Here is a 19,059-nt window from a genome sequence, read left to right on the forward strand (position 1 = left end):
GGCGATAATTAATACACAATATTCAAAGTTTGTAGAAAGTTCACATATGCTGTCAAAAAAACGATTGGGCTTAAAGTTATACATTAGCATAACAAAACAGTTAAGTTTTGCGAATGTTGAAATGCATTTTACAAGTGAAGATTTGCTACCTACTGTCTCAATCAAAGACGCGACTGAAATGATGTGTTGTCCTTTAGTAGGTTTACATATGCAAATGCAGTGTTCTTCAGCGGCACCACTTCCATATATCACTGAGACTCTTCTGTCAGCCATCTCGTTAAAACAGTCTGAGCATAAGGATGTCCCACATGTGATACGGATGCATATCTGTATAAAATATTTTGTATTCGATAATTGTTTTTTTTTTTTATTTCCTCCAAAATTGAAGATAACATGAATAATGGCATTTAACATGAAAACAACTAACAAAACAGCAAATAGATATTTATAAGTTCAAGTCTTATAATTAGTAATTAGATGAGAATTAATCGTAACAATAAAGATCACCAGCTTCGAGAATAATGTATTCGGCAAAATGTTTCAGCTATACATTGTTGCATTCCACTATCTATGATGATATTCTAGCATAAAGGTACAACTTTTAGACCTGCAAAGTAGCTTGATTTAAAATACATTTTTAATAAACATCGTTCAACCTAACATAACACAACATTACTACAGATTTAATAGGAACATCCAAAAACTCTTCTTCTGTTGGGGGGATATAATCCAATGTCAACAAATATTTATGATAAATAGTTTACTTTCAATGGTAGCAAGAAATTTATTTTAATTATATTACTTTTTGTATAGCAATCCATATTAAATACCTGTAACTCTTAACAACATGAAAAAAAAACAATATATATATATAAATATTTTTTTTAACATAAAGGAGTCACTTCATGCATAAACGAAAATAACTTACATTAATTAATTAGATATATGCATGTAAACTGAAATAGTCTATATAAATTTCTCATCTATCTATGCTGTAACTATCTTATAAAACATTGTAAGTAAATGCTTAAATATCAATTTGGTGGCATTTTTGATATAGTATACACTTGGGGTTGTTACTAATAAGTAAGATATTATGCTTTAAAAATATGTATATTTTAAGATATCTAAAATATTGCTCCTGAACTACCACACGGTTCAGCATATAACTAAACTGTTAAAGATTAAAGAAATGCAAATATGGCAACTCAAACGTTGCAAAATTCAACAATATATATATTCAATAAATAAAAATATTTGTTCTACCCCTATAAAATAGTTTCTATATAAACTCTATTGACAAAAATGCCAATAAATGAACTGTTCCGTCGAGCGGTCCAAAGAATTATTAAATGTGCTGTTGGACCGGAGTGACGTCACAATGGGGTATAACAAAACATTTATCGACTGGGGTTTCGGGCAACAGATAATTTGTTGGACCCTCAAACAAATCATCTGTTGCCCTCACCCCCAGTCTACAACTGTATAGTGTTCAATATTTTTCAATATATATGTGATAAATATATATATGTTCAATATTTTTCATATACATATGTGATCAATATATAAATGTTCAATATTTCGATATAATATGCGATGTTTTAAACATGTATATGCGATATTTTAAATATGTGTGTGATAATTTAAAAATATATATGTGATAAAAATGCATATATATGTTCAATACATGTGGTATGACATGACTCTAACGTGAAATTCTAATTCATGACATTGTGTAAGATGTACCCGTATTTCATTTTGATAACATCTTAATTACCTCACCCCGGCCGCGCCAAAAGGGGTCAGATGCTGAAATCAAAATGTCACCTGAGAAACATTTTGATAAGGGTAACGTTACAGTAATGTGTCTAGAGGTAAATGGTATTAACACTGAAATTCCTGTTTCAGACAACATTAAACACTCTTATTTGGCTTATAATTGTTTAATACAAAAGTACTGCAACTACCTCTGCAAGTACCGAAACGATTTTTGTAAATACCGAAACGACCTGAAATCCCTCTTTGAGACAGTAGGGGATCAGAAAAAATTCGTTTGGATGCAAGATGCGTGGCGGCCCCTTTGTAACATCCAATGAAATTCAGTTTAACAAACCTTACCCAGAATGCAATTATCGAATGTATATATATATATCAATTATGGACAATTGTTGAGGTCAATATGGTGTTATATTAACCGAGTAGAATAAATAATGACCGAGGGCGTAACTAAAATTCTACAAGGCCAATATAACACCATATGGGCCGAAACAAAGGTCCTTAATTTTTAAATTAGATATGATAATTATTTTAAATGTTTGCTTCGTGCTAAGTAATATAGAAATGCATGAAGAATGGCTCGACTACATCTTCCCGAAGAACTCGACGTCGTGGTATTGTGACTTCATAATCGCAATATCGACTCGGGAGTGACGTCACAATAGGAATATCGACTAGGGTGTGACGTCACAATAGGAAATATTGACTTAGTGTTTCTAATAATAGAAACATCGAGTCAAGATGCTTTCTAAAAATGGAAACATCGATATTTGTTTTTTTGTTTTGTAATTGTTACTTATTTATTTATTTTTGAATAACGAATAAAATGCTGGCACCGGAATCGTTATTAAAAATAAAAAAACCGAATAACGAATACGGTGCTGGCACCGTATTCGTTATTCAAACTCAAAACAATTTATCGAGGCATTAAAATTTTTTTAGATGTTGTGAAATTATGTTTTGATCCGTTTTTTATGTTTTCAAATTGTTACTTATTTGTTCATTTTTGAATAACAAATAAGGTGCTGTATTTATTTATTCTGTTTCTAGCTTGTATTTTGGGTCAGAACCATATCTCCAAATTTAAATTGTCATACCAGGAGTTTTATTTCTATAAACCTTTCACATATGTGTATACAAAATGTATCAATTTTAAGTTTTGCCAATAACACTGAAATCCCTGATTAAGAGGTTATCCATCCTCGATACTCATGAAGTTGCTATCACTATCATCATATCCACCTCTTGACTTTGTCATAGCCAAACTGAATACTTCGTGTGATACAACAAATGAAACAGGCAGTTTGATATTTGATGTACAACAAAAGAATCGAATATCGGTACACTGGAATATCAAGACGCGAACAAGTTAAAATCACACAATTTATATGTGAGCTGTTCATGATCGTTTGTTTTCAGAAAAGAACGAGGTAAAGCGGTTATATTGAAGAGACTAAAGTGACATTGATTGAAAGTTTCGATTTAAAATGTCAATTAATCATTAATTATGTTAAAAATTCTTGCATAGAATGTCATTTGATTTCAGTGAAAATTGATATATACGGGGATGTGGGGATCCAAACACAACGGTACCATTTCCGAAAATATCCATTATCATGGTACCGAAATAAAGTCGTCCAATTGGTCGAATTATAGAAATTGTCTGATTTCAACGTTTTTTCGTCGGAGATATTATCCAATTTCAGTGAAAATGAGTGGTCATTTGACAGTTTGTTTAATTTCAAGTTCTCAAGAGTTCACCAGAGTTTGATAGAGATGATAGCATTATCTTTTAATTAACTCTTTCCTATGCGTTCACATGGAAACATAATTCCATAACCGCTATACATAATGATACTCGCCTTTCCGTGGGCAGTACATGGATTTCCATACCGATTTTTTTTTCGTTTCCTTATTTTCTTCTCTGCCACTGCGACCTAAATTTTAAGTGAAAAACATATATATGTGAATTGTGTTAAATATGCCACAACATAACTTTGTTTAAAGGTATGATAGTAATTACACATGATATCCCAGAGGGACCTTAATGGCTACCATCTATTTCAGGGGGAATTAGTAAGCTTGATGTATCTTTCTCTTTTATCATTTGCTTATACTTTCCAATTAATATTCAAGATCCATTTGTTCTGATTTCCAAATTGCGATACGCTCAAGCGAGGACATTACGAACTTCTCGAAAAATGATGGTAATCAGTTTCTACAGACGAAGGATCGGATAGAAGGACGGAAGATGCATGACTGATAAATGACAATTGAGTAGACCACCATTCAATGATGATAGACTGAAAAACTGATGACATCGAATGACACCTAATGAATATTTTCTTTGTAAAAGCATCTAACAGGTTGAAGAAAATAAGTTCATCGTACAAGGACATCCTCCTCTGATTTGTAAGTCCATCAATGCAGTATAACTAACTATCCAACCACTCACCAATCCAACTCGGCGGGTCGTTAGTCCGTTCGATTTTAGTCATTCTCTTTATTATTTGACAATTTCATTTTATATATTTTATATGTTTTTTCCTTTCCCTTTATTGTTATATTTAAGACACGTGTATGCTTAATAATCGGAAATATTTTATGCATAACACATAAAATACCATTCCATATAAATGGAAGTGGTAACAAAATCACCCATTTTCCAGAAATATGAATATATATATTAAAGATGTAAATATTTCTCAAACTGAGAATATTTGTAAAAAAAGAAATCAATTTTATTTCATTCACGGGAAACAAAAGTATACCAACCTTTCTGTGAAATAAATTAGGATGTTGCATTCCACGGAATTCCACAGGGCAAGTACGATTGAATGATGCCCGACAAATGGTGCAATACACGATGCAATCGCAGCACATTAAACATGCAAAGTGATTACATTCCAGTTCATAGTACTGTCAAATACAACATTAAAGGTATGTAGTAATGTAATCAAACTTATGGATTGTACGATTTCGAAGTTAATTCCCAAAATGGTACAAAAGCATCAAATACCATAGCATATAGCTCAGCGTTGACTGAAAACTATAAAACACAAGTCAGACATTTGTTTGTTCTAGTTATATATGAAACTAGTTATGTTCTAGATAAAGTTAGTGTGTATGATCAGCAGCTTTGACCTCTTAACATGACTAACAAGTCACAGAAGGACGAAAACGTTCTATAATATAGTCTTATTCCAAAGGTATTGCACCATATGGATAATTTTGCAATGAGTTTTAAAATTCTTCCTAAAATGTATATCAGTTAATATGGGCTACTATGCATACATGTACATACTGTCATCCTCGATACTCCAGGGTTTCCGATCATCTACGATCTCTACACCCCTGCACTCATAGTAAAACTGGAGGCAACAGAACAGGTAATTTAGTTTTTTGATGTACATCAAAAGAGCCGTAGGAAAAAAGGAAATCTTTGCAGGCATGTGATTGGTTCAGTTTTTTCCCTCTGAGCTGCCTTCAATTTTACTATGAGATAGTCCAGGGGTATAGAGATCGTAAGTGATCGGAACCCCTGGATTATCGAGAATGACATACCGTATGCATCATAGATTACGATTTGTGGAAATTTTTAAAATAAAACTTGTTGTATTTTAAAATATAAATTGAGTAAAAAAAACATAGTGTAGCGCTTAATGTATCAGAAGTTTTAATCAATTTTATACTACCTGTATTTTGGTATTCATTGTTATGTAATTGACAATAAACACTTTTAATGCTTAAATTAATATCAATTATACGTAATTGCTAATATGGAGGGTCCATTTTATCAACAGATTAAAATATGAGCATTATAAAGTATATACATTAAAGATGATATACTTACGTTTCCTTGTAACAGTTCCTGACAGCCAACGCATGCTAAACCTTGACAGTTATTCCTATTATCATACACAATCTGGCAAAATCAAATCATATAGAAAGTGACGAAGGAGAAGTTATGCTCATAGTGGGGTGGTTAGATCTCATTCAATTTCAGGTTGGCTTCACATTGACAGAAATAGGCACCAAAATACGCGGGTTTCGAGATCCCAAAACGGCGTGGGTAAAGTACAATTTACCGTCGATAAGTCTCACCTTCCGGTGATAATGACGTCACGAAATCACGTCAAATGATGATTTTTTTTCCTTACTTTCCTAGAGACTTGTTTGATCTCATTGATCACACATACGTGTATGAAAACATTTGAAATAAAACTTGTTTTTATAAAATTGTGGTTCGCAATCATGTTTAAAAATAACCGACGAAGCCACCATGTCATTTCTTAATGTAAAAAAATAATCCCAACTGTCAATCTTGAAGATATCGTTTAAACAAGAGGCCATGGGCCTTAACGGTCATCTGACAATTGGCACAGTACAACATAGTTGTTTAAAGATTTTAGCCTATTTGACCCCTGTGAATGAAGATCAATGTCATTTAAAAAAAAACCAAATATGGTAGCCATTCATCCCAGCATGTCACAGGCCCAATATCAGGTCTCTATGCCTCTTAGTTATTCACAAGAAGTTGTTTAAAGGATTTCAGCCTATTTGACCCCGCGCCCTTAAATGAAGGTCAGGGTCATTTTATTTGAACAAACTTGGTAGCCCTTCATCCCAGCATGCTACAGGTCCAATATCAGTTTCCTGGGCCTTATGGTTCTTGAGAAGAAGCCGTTTAAAAATTTTAGCCTATTTGACCCATGTGACCTTGAATGAAGGTTAAGGTCATTCATTCGAACAAACTTGGTAGCCCTTTATCCCAGCATGCTACAGGCCAAATATCAGTAGCCTGGACCTTTCGGTTATTGAGAAGAAGTCGTTTGAATGAAAAGTTTACGCATGGCGTACGGCGCACGGCGGACGGCGGACGGCGCACGACGACGGAGGGTGCATGATGACAATAGGTCATCCTTACCCTTCAGGTCAGATGACCTAAAAAGGGCCTGTGAAAAGTAGAGCTTTTATGTTCCAAAAAAGCTTCCATCAATTCCATTGTTATCTTTGAGCTGTCCTGTGTTTAGATATTTCCAATGTCCGGAATGCATTTTAAAATGTGTATTCAGGATTGTTGATATGATGGCTATCTCTATATTTCAGACAAAAACGCTATGATGATCATGTTTTTCTGATGAATGTGAGCATAGACGCCTATCGATTGCCAACATAGCGTTGAAAATTGATCGATGTATTAATTATTTTTTTTACCGCAATAATGCAACTACTTCTTGGAGGCGAATAAAGATTAAATAAAGTTGCAATCTGTGTCTGAGTCAAAACATGGATATGTCGTTTTCGAATTATTCTAAACATTCTAGACATTAGAAACTTCAAGTGTGAAGTCATCAAGACCTTCTCCAAGCCACTCGAACGACAAGTTTCAGAGGCGGTCGCTATACACGGATCAGTTGCTGACAAGCTCCTCAATTCTAAGTCAGAATGGGAGCAACCTGCCGTAGAGAGATTGGTGGTCACTAGGGAACCACGACTGTGAACAGCAATATGTGATAGGAAATCTGATTAAAATACAGATCCTTATGACCATTCCGGTGATTAGAGGATCTGACAGCGTCCCATGGGGGGTCATGTCATGTTCAGGTGACCTTTATACCACGTGTACTCACGACCACGTGTAGGTTCTGCACCTTGCTGCATCAAGTGTATACGACATTTCGTCCCAGTATACATATACGGTAAGCTTTGTTGTGCTCTTGGGGCGAGATGACCTTAGGTGTGTTGGGGGCAGCAATTTGACTGGTCTTTATCAAGGATCACGTGGACGTGACCCCTAGTGGGATTTTCTCTGATCCTTTTCACAAACGTAATGATAATAGGAATCTGTGTTTTATTTTATTAGATTTGATGTAATAGGCACTATGTCTACAGAATAGTGTGAGGTACGAGTTGTCTCAAAACAATAACATACCCTTAGTCGATTGTCAAACTTTTCTTTCGATTGCCACCTCGAAAAGCTGGTATGTCTGACGTTTCGACCGTGCATGTAATTGCATATAATATCCCCTTTTGATACGTCAGTGTTATGTTTATGGCTACACGAGTCTATCTGATAAAGTATCTTGTGGTTATAACCATTGTTTAAACACTGGGGTTGATTTAGTGCACATAGCATGTTGGGTCGAAATAACTCGCCGTATACATCAAACGGGCCGAGACATTTCGTACCTGCACACAATAGATGTAAACAAACATGTAGACGAACACGTTGTGTTAGTGTTATTTCGGACTGAAGAAGGCCCTATAGTGGCTGAATATATATTCCATAGAAATGATTTTGATTTTACTTTGAATTTATTTATTTTGGCCTTTTATTTCGGATTATTAATATACTAGCTTTATACCGTTTTTCCTCATTATGAATTATTCTAACAACTGGATTATATAGTATTTGTCAAATATGGTCGTTCGTTTCTAAATACAATTTTATTTTCTCGTGATTCAAACACAGACTAAGTACAAGCGTTACATGTACTAGTATTCTTAACAATTTACCTTGTGAACACATTGAATCGGAAACAATTCCATGGACGAAATGATATTATTTGTTTTGAGACCGATAAAGAACTGCATTTTGTCTGTTCTCTTTACACTTCTATTGAACATCCCTTTGTCAAAGCAATCAGAACAGATCTTGAGGTCACCTGGCAATATGTATTCCAGCTGAAAATGATCAATAATTTTAACTCACTTTATCAGTAAAATATATTAACAATTGGATAGTATTGTCTCTACGGATCTTCTGAAGTTTTGTTTTATCGATGATAAACACCTAGAATGCAGCAATATAGACAAGACAAAGAGGGTGCATGCCTTCTTGGGCCACTTTTGGTTTTTTTATGTCGCGCTAAACCGCTCATTATGCTTCCACTTGATCATAAAAATCTTAAAAGCAAGTTTATGTAGTTGTAATCTTACAAATACAATTCTATTTGTGACTCGTATTTCAAACAATTATTTATTCAGAAGAATATAAGTACAATCCTGTAGTCAGAATCATTATATACAGAAATGGAATCATACCTTAACTTCCAGATCACATGAATAGCATTTTGGTGGGGCTGATATCAGGACGCCAGAAAGGTCCTGTAAATCAGATGCATAAGAACAATGACAGACGAATACATATATCACATAATGACTTGTGAGTTTTGTCTAGTGTTGCTTTGTTTGCATTTAGAAATCAAGGATAGATATTAATCTAAAATTTGAATTCCGTAATACATATCGATTTGAACGCCGCATAGACTTTGTTATGAATTTGGAATTGTATGTATTGAGGCTGTTATAGTACACGGGCTTTACTCATTTTGAACATCTCATTTGTAGGTTTATTCACTAAGCCGTTTGAGAAAAGCATAATAAAAGGAAACAAATTTTCTACCAAGGAACAAAATGTTAGCCCATTTTTAAAGCTTTAAAGGTAAAATGTCATTACATAAAGAGACAACATTTATATCATCTTCTCGCTAGTAGATAGTATCAAAGTAGGCAAAATTTGTATATGGCGCAACAATAAAGATATTTAACATCTGATTTGATAAATGCGATGTCAGATATGTGCAAATAAATAATATCTAAATATCCAAATATATACATGGCATGACTTAGCAAAGTATTATTTAGATCACATCACTGATTTCTGTTTTGTGTATTTGTTTCTCTATAATATTCTATGTTTTAAGACACCGACTAGGTATCACATTTCTTTGTATATAACATAATTTATTACAAGCATCACCTACCTGTAACTGAAACCCGTTTCTGAAAAGATCTTGTCCACAACAGCTGCGATGGAAGAACGATCGAGACGTTGTACTAAAATGACAGTTCCAACATAGATATTGATTTTTGCAGCATTTTCCCACAAATACCTGAAGTAAATATAATAAAGAATTCATTAATGTATACCAAAATACTCCAACAGGATATCGATGACACCAGTTATACCATTCTTGGTCAATTCTTATAATTAATTCATAACCTTAATTTAGAACGTAGTTTTCATGATTAAAACTGTCAAGAAAAGTGCCATTCTTGGCCCCCATCGGCTGTCAAGCTATCGCTATACCAACTGACAGAGTGAAAGGAAGGGAAGTAACTCTGATGGATGAGAATGGAAAATTTTAAAGTGCATGTTAAAAGAGAACGCAATCATTCTTACACAGCATAACATTGCTAAAAAAACAATTAACCGGAAACATTTCAAATTTCATTTCATAGAGTTAACTAAAATATCTAAGAAAACAGCAACAAGTTATCCGGAATTTGCATTATCTGTCCTTGTGGATATTATCGATAATTATGTGCGCAGTGAGCGCAACTTCATATAACTGATGCCCACAATGACAACTGTCATTAGTAGATACTATCGATAATACTCACTTTTGATAAATCAGCAATTTCTTCGCCGCAATGAAGGCATACTTGTGGGTTTATTACCTTGCTCTGTTTTGGATCGAATATTTTAATATACTTATCATAGTATCAATATGGCTATTATGATCATGAACATGAACACAATAATTATATTTATCCATTCAAAATCATTAGAATATATTTACACTTGCTTGTCAACTATACGCAAGTACTAGCCGATTTTGTTTACCATAACTGCATGGTAACATTGAACTTTGAACTTGCGTATGAAAATGTTCTATGCAACGTAAAGGGGCTACTTTTTTTAAAAAAGAAACACATGGCTTTGTTTACATTTTGACACAACATTACGTGTATATTGTTGTTTTCCATAGAATTTTGGGAAAATGTACACAATATATATATATATGTATCATATTTATATATGATACAAACATTATTAAAATTACCAATGTATAAAGAAACGGGAAGAAAACCGACCGGGGCGACGTGCAGTGCTTTCGTGTTTTGTTAAAAATGATGGATGTCAAATGTAAACATTACCTCTGTGTTCGTCCTACGATCGAGTCTTTGAGGTGGACGGGCGTGAGACCCTCTGACAGAGGTCAGCTATAAACATATCCTCTTGTATTTGTTCTTTGAGAATTTAATCGTGTGTATTATAAAAACATGTTCCGCTAGTAATCCACGTGTTGACAGTTATGCGTCACCACAAATACATTGTATTCATCGAACACAAGTGAAGTTGTTCCATCTATCGATGGCGATGGATCTAAGCGTAGATTATATAATCGCATGGCTGCCAAGGATGTAAATATCGTCAAATCAGACGACAATCTCAAACACGTTGAGCTACTTGAACACCGGTGGTTTGACAAAACTTCGGCAAACTCTTGTGTAAGTGTGCGTCAGCCTCGCCTCGCTGCACAATAACGGTCACCGAGTTCACACATGTGGGCCGAGTACAAATACTGTATGTTATTACGCTATATATTAACTTTTAGCAAAATTGAATATCTATTTAAAGGTCTGATCTTATTAAATAAAATTATCTATGAGATTTACTTTGTTTGTCATGTTTATTTTACACTATAATATTAAACTTTTTTGTCGTCGCGGATGAATAATTCTATCTTCCGTGAAGAATCATCTTCAATATGGGGCGCTATAAGGCACCATACATTTTTGTCTGGGCCTTTGAATACTTTTTGCCCAGTTATGGCACATATCTCTTTTTATTTGATCTTGTTTCAATATTCAGTTACTTTGTGTGTACGTCTTTTAACTTCTTTTTAACTTTCCACAAGTAACAAAATAATTAAATGAAATTATTTTTGGCAGTACAGCCAAAAATTGATTTTGAGCTCTTATATATTTGTTTAAAAGTAAAATGTTTGCATTGTACATGTAGGTATTCTCAATATTGTTGGTAAGTTATGATGGTGAAAAGCATATGGACAACTTATCTTAAATTCCCATTATGTTTTCGTAATATATCTAATCGAAAAAAAATCACCAATTTTCGTCAAATGATAGAGTTTATATCCTTAAAGCGATATTTCTTAATTTAAAATGTCGTAGTTTATCAGGAGTGTACATCTAGCAATGATGGGGGATTATGTTGTTACGGTCTGTTGGAGCTACAGTCCACACGTAGGTAAACATCACATATGAGAACCGCTTTGTATAACCTTTGACCCGAGGTATGTTTAAATAAAGAATACTGTTACATTACAATATACATTGATCAAGAAACGTGTTTTTCTGATAAAATTGAGATATGATTTGTAAAAAAATATTTCACCAGGAACTCAAAATGCATTTGCAATGTTTATGATTTGATGTATATTAAAGCACTGATTATCTTTAATTATATAATTTACATTGTATATTATACGGAATATATTGAAGGAATTATTTTCCAAAACCCACCAATGTTACCTATGATATTGATTGAAATACAGGTAAATCTCAGGTGACTTTACAGGTGAAAATAAAGACACCTTATATGAAACAGTATATAATTGCCTTCCTACTGTTTCCTAAAACAACACCTACCTATTGTTGATAGATATGCTGGCGTTCAGAGAACACCCCGTTTAAATTTGTCAACTGATAGATATTGACAGACGACGCTAATGCCTTGCCATCTTATTGTCGTCGTTTCTATATACGAGTCTTTTTAAACATTAATTAAAATCCTACTTTAAATCTTTAAATCCTTTAAAAACTATTATCAGAGATTGGTCATATGAATAGTTAGGGAGTTAACCATGGAAAGTCAATTACTTGGGGAATAAGTAAGTATTAAGCGAACAAACAGTTTTGCACGAGACCATACAATTGCATTCTACACAGGTGAGAGCGAAGCGGGTACACGCGCTCGATTAAGATGCAATTGAGGGGTTTTCTCTACTTAGTAATACTTCGCTCTTTTGTAGTTTTGGCATATAAGGGCGTGTTTAAAGCCGTCAGAATGGAGTATACAGTTCTACTGAAGTATTATGTTTTTATTTTAAAAAGGAAGAACCAGTTTTTATAAGAATGAACATTGTAAAAACATTGAATAATTCTAAAAATGTTCAACATTTCCTCGTGGTGTCCCTGGGATTTACCTGGTGATCATCGGGGTACTTACAGGCACATTGGCTATTTTCAGACATTACACATTTACGTGTTCTATTTATATATTTTTTTAATATGCATTTTTGTCGAAAACTGTACATATTTGAACAAATTAAGTAAAGATTAAATTCATAAGGATCATCGATTGTTTAGTTTGTAGAGCATTCATAAAAACATAATGGGACTTTAATTCGCCAACATGAAAATTACGACACATAAATTCAAGTAAATCCATAAATGTAAACATTTTTAAAAACATGGGAATAATTTCCTTAGATAAGGAACAAATAGTCAAACTAAAAATGAAATTATGAAATATCACTACCTCAAATGGATGAGCATTTGATTGGTGTTGGTCTCTTCGATAGAGTTCTGTTGTTTTTTTCTGTAAGGTAACATATCAATGCTTAATTTGCTTTATGTGCATAAATTCAGTAACTTATTTAAAGGTGATAAAAACAGATTTTAAATATGCTGCTACTTTTGTGTTGATATTTGTTTATTGTGATCCACTTTAAGATTTCAAACAAAAATTACAGATTGTGTTTGACGTAATTTCAATAAAATGTGCTTGAAACGAAGTCCACAACGACCCTTGTCTAGAACGATCGCATCGCTTATCGCCCCTGATATCACCAGGTGCCCGTAGATTCGAGACGTCATCTGAGACAAACAGCTGTGACAAGAGCCGGGAAATTCAATGGGGCAGTGTTGCGATATTGGCGATTATGAATATAATCACGGTACGTGCAGTTGTTATATTGATAAGTGTGAATGTATCCGTATATAATATACAATCTATAACATACCCTGATATAATAAAAATGATCGTTTACTCATTCTAATCGGCATATTCTTGGCTATAAAATTGTTATGTTCAGTAAGTCAAAAGCCATTTGACATCGTGTACGTTTGTGTCAACTCAGGTTCGAGGAGGTTTCGCTTCACTTTTGTCTGTAAATTAAAACTCTAAAACATAGACTTTAAAGTTTATATCAACAAGAAAAAATATAAGTTTATCCGTGGGCAGTTTCGGAAATGACAAACCGGAATTTTAAAAGTATACGTACAGTCCAGAGGGATTTGAGAATTAGTTAGTTCATATCAATTTGGACACACTAGATAGCCTATTGACCATTATGAGACGAGTTAGGGGTCTAGATAAAAATAAATCGGTAAAATTCGTATCCTACATATACGGAAGTGTACTATGTATTATATAACAGGAAATAAATGAGTACGCAAATTGGCCAAATTGGCGAGCATCGTGGTTTTTTGGGGGTTCGGGGAGACCCCCGAGAAAAATATGACGATTTAGAATTTTCTGAGATATGAGTTTCACGATGTATTTTGAAGATTTTGCGAGTGCCAATGGCACGAGATTTTGGTGTTTCGGGGTCCGAAGGGTCTCCCCCGAGAAGGAAAAAATATTACTATTTATAATACGATGCATTTTGATGATTTTAAAGCATTCTTAACATTGTAGTTTTTCGATTTTAAATTGCCTGCATTTAAAAATTATAATTGTGAATGTCGTCTGAACATACCGGCTTCACACCATCGGCACATTGTTGTGTAACTCAAAATAATAATGAATTAATTGTCTTGTTAAGACATATACACAAATTAATCTTTTCAAAGACATTTTTTTCAAATACATGTAGTAGAATCGCTTGATGGACGTTTTAAGTCTAGTTAATGTGTTATTGAATTTTTATTAATAAAGGTTTGAACATTACGTGCTTGAACGTTTTCTAAAATGAAGTATGAAAAATGTGCAGGAGGGCCCTTTTTTCTTTTAAATGCGCACTTGTAGAACATTTCAGTCGACGAAAATGGGTGGCAAAAAGACATGTTTGCCCCTCCCCCCTTCCCTGCACATTACCAGTATGTTTATCAAAACCCACGGTTAATCTTATGTGTAAACTATAAATTACATACATGCACAGTCGTATTACTCCAGGGTGGAGTGAATAGGAAAGTACTACTTATTAATGAAAAATGACGTTATGTTTAACCCTCACATTATACTCCCTCCACATATATATGTACTCGACATTAATGACATTATCATTTACATGTAGTGACGTCATTTTATAGGTTATGACGTCAATTAAATGGGTTATTATTTAAGGATTAACTTGAATAGATTTTTTATGTTATGGAGATATAAACACAAAAATCTGAGTGTACTCTAAATGAACCGCGAATCAGGTATGTATACTCAGAGTTTTGTGTTATATCTCCATAACATAAAAATCTATTCAAATTAATCCTTATAATTCAATTTACTAAAGATAATCTCTTCAATATTAAAAAATCATTTTGGGACTCTTTTGTCTATGAAATCATTACGTCGTCATCTCAGCCAATCAGAAACAACGTTACAAACGGCGACGCCATTTTTTACTTTATGGGCTGAAAAAGGAAATTTTTAAGCCAATGAAAATGCTCGTAACAATCAGAATTGAATTATGTAAAAGATATATATCACGCTACCCAATAAGTCGAAATATAAAATATTTTTCCGTGTGTATTTCCGTAAGTACTGGGACCTGTGCCTTAAAATCCACACATGCATGTTGACAGTTCCGCGATCTGCACATCATCTTCCGGTAGTTGATTGTCTCAGATGACGTCACAACTCTTTGGAACTCAAGGTAGGTAAGTCAAAAAAAAATATGTCATCAAAAAGATCTGAAGATTGCTTTCACTGATTTTACTATTAATAATTTAGAGACAAAATATAAGCAAATATCAAACTGATATATATTTAAATAGGACACAAAAATGTTTCTAGCCTAATTTCTCATTTTCCATGTCCATTCTGTTTTTATCATCTTTAATTCTGCCCACGAACTACCATACAACCACCATCATAAAGTCAACGTCGTTCGTTTGTTATCGTTTCAGGTTGTTTACCGTTCACGCCTTCGCTAATGTTCTGAAGCGATGTCAATCGGAAAGAGATTGGTGATAGCAGGTCTCTTCCTGATTGACGTCGCTTCAGAAAATTAGGGAAGGCGTGAACGGTAATTCAGTGGCCTGCATCGGACAGCAGATGGGCTAATTCAGGAAAACAGAAAATTGCTGTGTATTTAACTCAGTATAATGATAACTTGAGCATGATATGGTATGGTTCAATTCCTATAAATACTTGGAGTATAAGGACGTTAATATTTAACACTGCATGGGTAGTTTGGTATGCCAAAGTAAACAGCGAAAAATATCTTGATTACAAAGATGAAATTATTTTAACTGAAATTTAGTACTTACTTGAACGCTATTTGGAAGCCGGCGGCTAGCCATCTTTACTGTGAAAACGAAAAGCTCTGAAAATAAACAAAGATGCAAAATGATGACAAATTAAAGCTAATCTTCATCACAGATAGCGTTGGTTTTTCATACCATTCTCGGATTTTTTTAGAGGTACGAAAATCAAAACGTCTGTACTACGAAAACAAGGACAAATAAGTTTTTATACGTAGGTATGGACACAAAATAACCGAGCTTTAAACATATTTTGTTTTTGATTTTTATCAAACGTATTGCATTTTTTTAAGGCAACTGCTTATGACATGTGAAACGTTGCAAAATAAATAGATTTTTTGTGTTTGTCTGAATAAAAAACATGATTGTTTTTAAAGATGTACTCCTCTGAGAAGTCAATATTTTCCTGTGTTAAACTTTGTTCTCATATAGACATTTGGAAATAGGAGTTCATAACATAAAAGAAAATGGAAGAAAAATCATATGTCGTGTGCTCGTTTTTGAGATATTGTCACTCAAAGATACCTAGTTGACAAAAATATTGGATTTTATGGGAATTTTGCCGTTTTGACCATATACTACACAAGAGTTTAAAGCCATAATTTCCTTATGAGGTGTTTGATATGTATGGATGTTTGTAGAATTTACTTCCCAGTGGTCTTCTTTAAAAATATACCAATTTTGATTAATAAGACTCATATTTTTTCTCAGAATAACAACATATGCTACCTCTACCCCTTAATTTTGAGCTACAAAATGCACTATTTTCAGCCATTTTTGCAAAATTCATCCCTTTATAGAAAAAGTTCTGGTGTTAAACTTTTGTTAATATTTTGCATATCAATAGGGAAAAGGTTGTTCTTTCTAAATCAGAAAAAATGGGGGGCCGTGTTCTTACTTTTTTGCCCCATTAGTAATTTGGTATTTTTCAATATTTTACAGTAAAAAATAAAAGTGTTCAAATTACCATTAAATGTAAAAAATAAAGTGACAAAAGTGTATTATTTTACACATTAATACTCAATATTTAAATTACCACGAACCTAGTAAAGATTTAAAGCAAAAAAATTAGCACGATACAGCTAAAAATGCTGGCGCAGTGATGATTTAAGTAAAAACAATTTCAGTAAAAAAATGGTAAAACTATGGCTCTGCTCAAAGCGAAAAAGACATAATTTCAAAAGATCCCTTATAAAAAATCTACTAAAAATAGAAATGTTATTTTTTGACAACATTTGCAACTGGCAACTTGCTACAGATATTGATAGATTGTATTTGAAAATGTCATAACTTCTTTGATCTTTGTCGAAACGAAACTTCAACGGGACTGAAACTCAGAAGAATACATCCTTAAACATTAAAATGTCTAATAGTTGTCTTACAATTAAATTTATATTCATAATTACATGCCCTCCATTCAAAAATTAACAAAACATGACAACATTTTTTAACAATTAAATGCTATTCTTGTATATATTATGTCTGTTGTAAAGGTGTATTGGCAGAGGGTTTTGTATTAATTTGTAGCGTGTGACCAATCCCACTGTATTGATTAGATACAATAAAAAGCACATTCAAGAATTTGAAAAAAATGACAACATTGGTTCGATATTTGGAATGTTTTTATTACAAATGCCATCAGTATCTAATACACACATGGCCGACAATATTGTATTGTGAGAAGCATAAACTGCAAACCAAAATGTTTTTGTTACAGCGCTTTTCATTGGATTAACGAAACGAAAACGAAAGTAGTCTGGGTCTTTTAAAACCCACGTCTACTTTCGACTTCTATGATTCAATCAAAAACGAAAATCGGTGTGGTATCGTTTCACTCGGTCTCACAATTAGCGACATAAATCTAAATCTCTAATGGATGATATAGTTTTAAAACAGTTCTTAATGATTTTAGCTCAACCGGCCCGAAGGGCCGGTGAGCTTGTGTCATGGCGCGGCGTCCGTCATAGAGTTCTGCATGGAATGTTACCAAATTTGGCCAGAAACATCCTTGGGGGAAGGGGAACAGAGTTTGTATATATATTTTGGCTCTGAACTGGGAACAGAACCACAGAATGCATTATATTTGGTCTGATAGTAATATACACGTCTAATGTAGCAGTTCTGGGACTCCTCGATATCGTTTGTTCCTGACACGCTTAAGGTTGTCTTAAGCTTAATCAAGGCAATTCCTCTCATTTTCCAATTACTCCCGCAATCAGCCACCTTTTAGCACTACACAAAGTGACACCCACAAAACAGAGACTGAGGGTACGCCTTCTACTGTACCCAGGGAAACTGAAAGTCTATGCCTTATACTCCTATTATGGTTACAAAAATAACCTCGAAAGGACGGTCACAATTTAATCATACACCAACATTCAGAACAACACAGGAAAAGTTCATATCAAATATATGTAGTATTCATACAAAGGAGAGAATAATGAAAAGTATTATCCTCATATAAATACAATGTAGAAACACCTGGGATAACCGATTATTCTAAATAAAATAAAAATGGTCTCAAATCCATTAATCAATCCAAAGTATCACCATTGAAAAAAAGACCGACATCATTAAATTTTGTTTACGTCACATCCATTTTCTGTACTATTGGTTCAACTTCCTAGAATTTACATTTACTATCCAAATGAAGGGGACATAATTGTGATAAATCACCAATATGATAACTGGCATCATTTTTAAGTATAACTTTCGTTTTCCTTTATTGATGTAATGATAAGATTTGTTATCATCAAATTAATTTATTTATACTGGCCGATTGAAATTGCGTCATTCAACTGTAAAATAACTGACTTAACGGATCTCTCTCAGGCGATATCGGTAGTTCGTGATGTCTAACAATATTATAAAGCAGTGTTGAAAAAAGATCCGTTCATTATAAAAAAAATCCCTAATTTCTTTTGTCGTTTATTAAGATTTTAGAAATTATTGAGGGTGCTTTTGAAATGAAGAAAAAAATCATTT

The 19,059-nt window shown here is 33.5% G+C and overlaps 1 protein-coding gene across 5 annotated transcripts in view; it reads right to left on the reverse strand.

Annotated features, from left to right (window-relative positions):
• Positions 1–16,150, reverse strand: part of LOC138335311 (uncharacterized) — a 19,069-nt gene extending 2,919 nt beyond the window's left edge. The window contains exons 1-10 of one of the 5 annotated variants that reach the window (XM_069284340.1): positions 16,081–16,150; positions 13,130–13,189; positions 10,186–10,248; positions 9,546–9,674; positions 8,824–8,886; positions 8,296–8,463; positions 5,630–5,701; positions 4,552–4,695; positions 3,639–3,713; positions 154–327 (exon numbers count right to left, since the gene is read on the reverse strand). In XM_069284340.1, the coding sequence (XP_069140441.1) occupies positions 154–327; positions 3,639–3,713; positions 4,552–4,695; positions 5,630–5,701; positions 8,296–8,463; positions 8,824–8,886; positions 9,546–9,674; positions 10,186–10,248; positions 13,130–13,189; positions 16,081–16,113 (981 nt within the window). In that variant the 5' untranslated portion in view covers positions 16,114–16,150. The remainder of the gene's footprint in view (positions 1–153; positions 328–3,638; positions 3,714–4,551; positions 4,696–5,629; positions 5,702–8,295; positions 8,464–8,823; positions 8,887–9,545; positions 9,675–10,185; positions 10,249–13,129; positions 13,190–16,080) is intronic. The other 4 variants (XM_069284356.1, XM_069284349.1, XM_069284370.1 and 1 more) reach the window with 4 other exon arrangements.
• Positions 16,151–19,059: the final 2,909 nt, after the last annotated feature.

This window comes from Argopecten irradians, chromosome 1 (assembly GCF_041381155.1).
Source record: "Argopecten irradians isolate NY chromosome 1, Ai_NY, whole genome shotgun sequence".
In the NCBI taxonomy this organism is placed as follows: domain Eukaryota; kingdom Metazoa; phylum Mollusca; class Bivalvia; order Pectinida; family Pectinidae; genus Argopecten; species Argopecten irradians.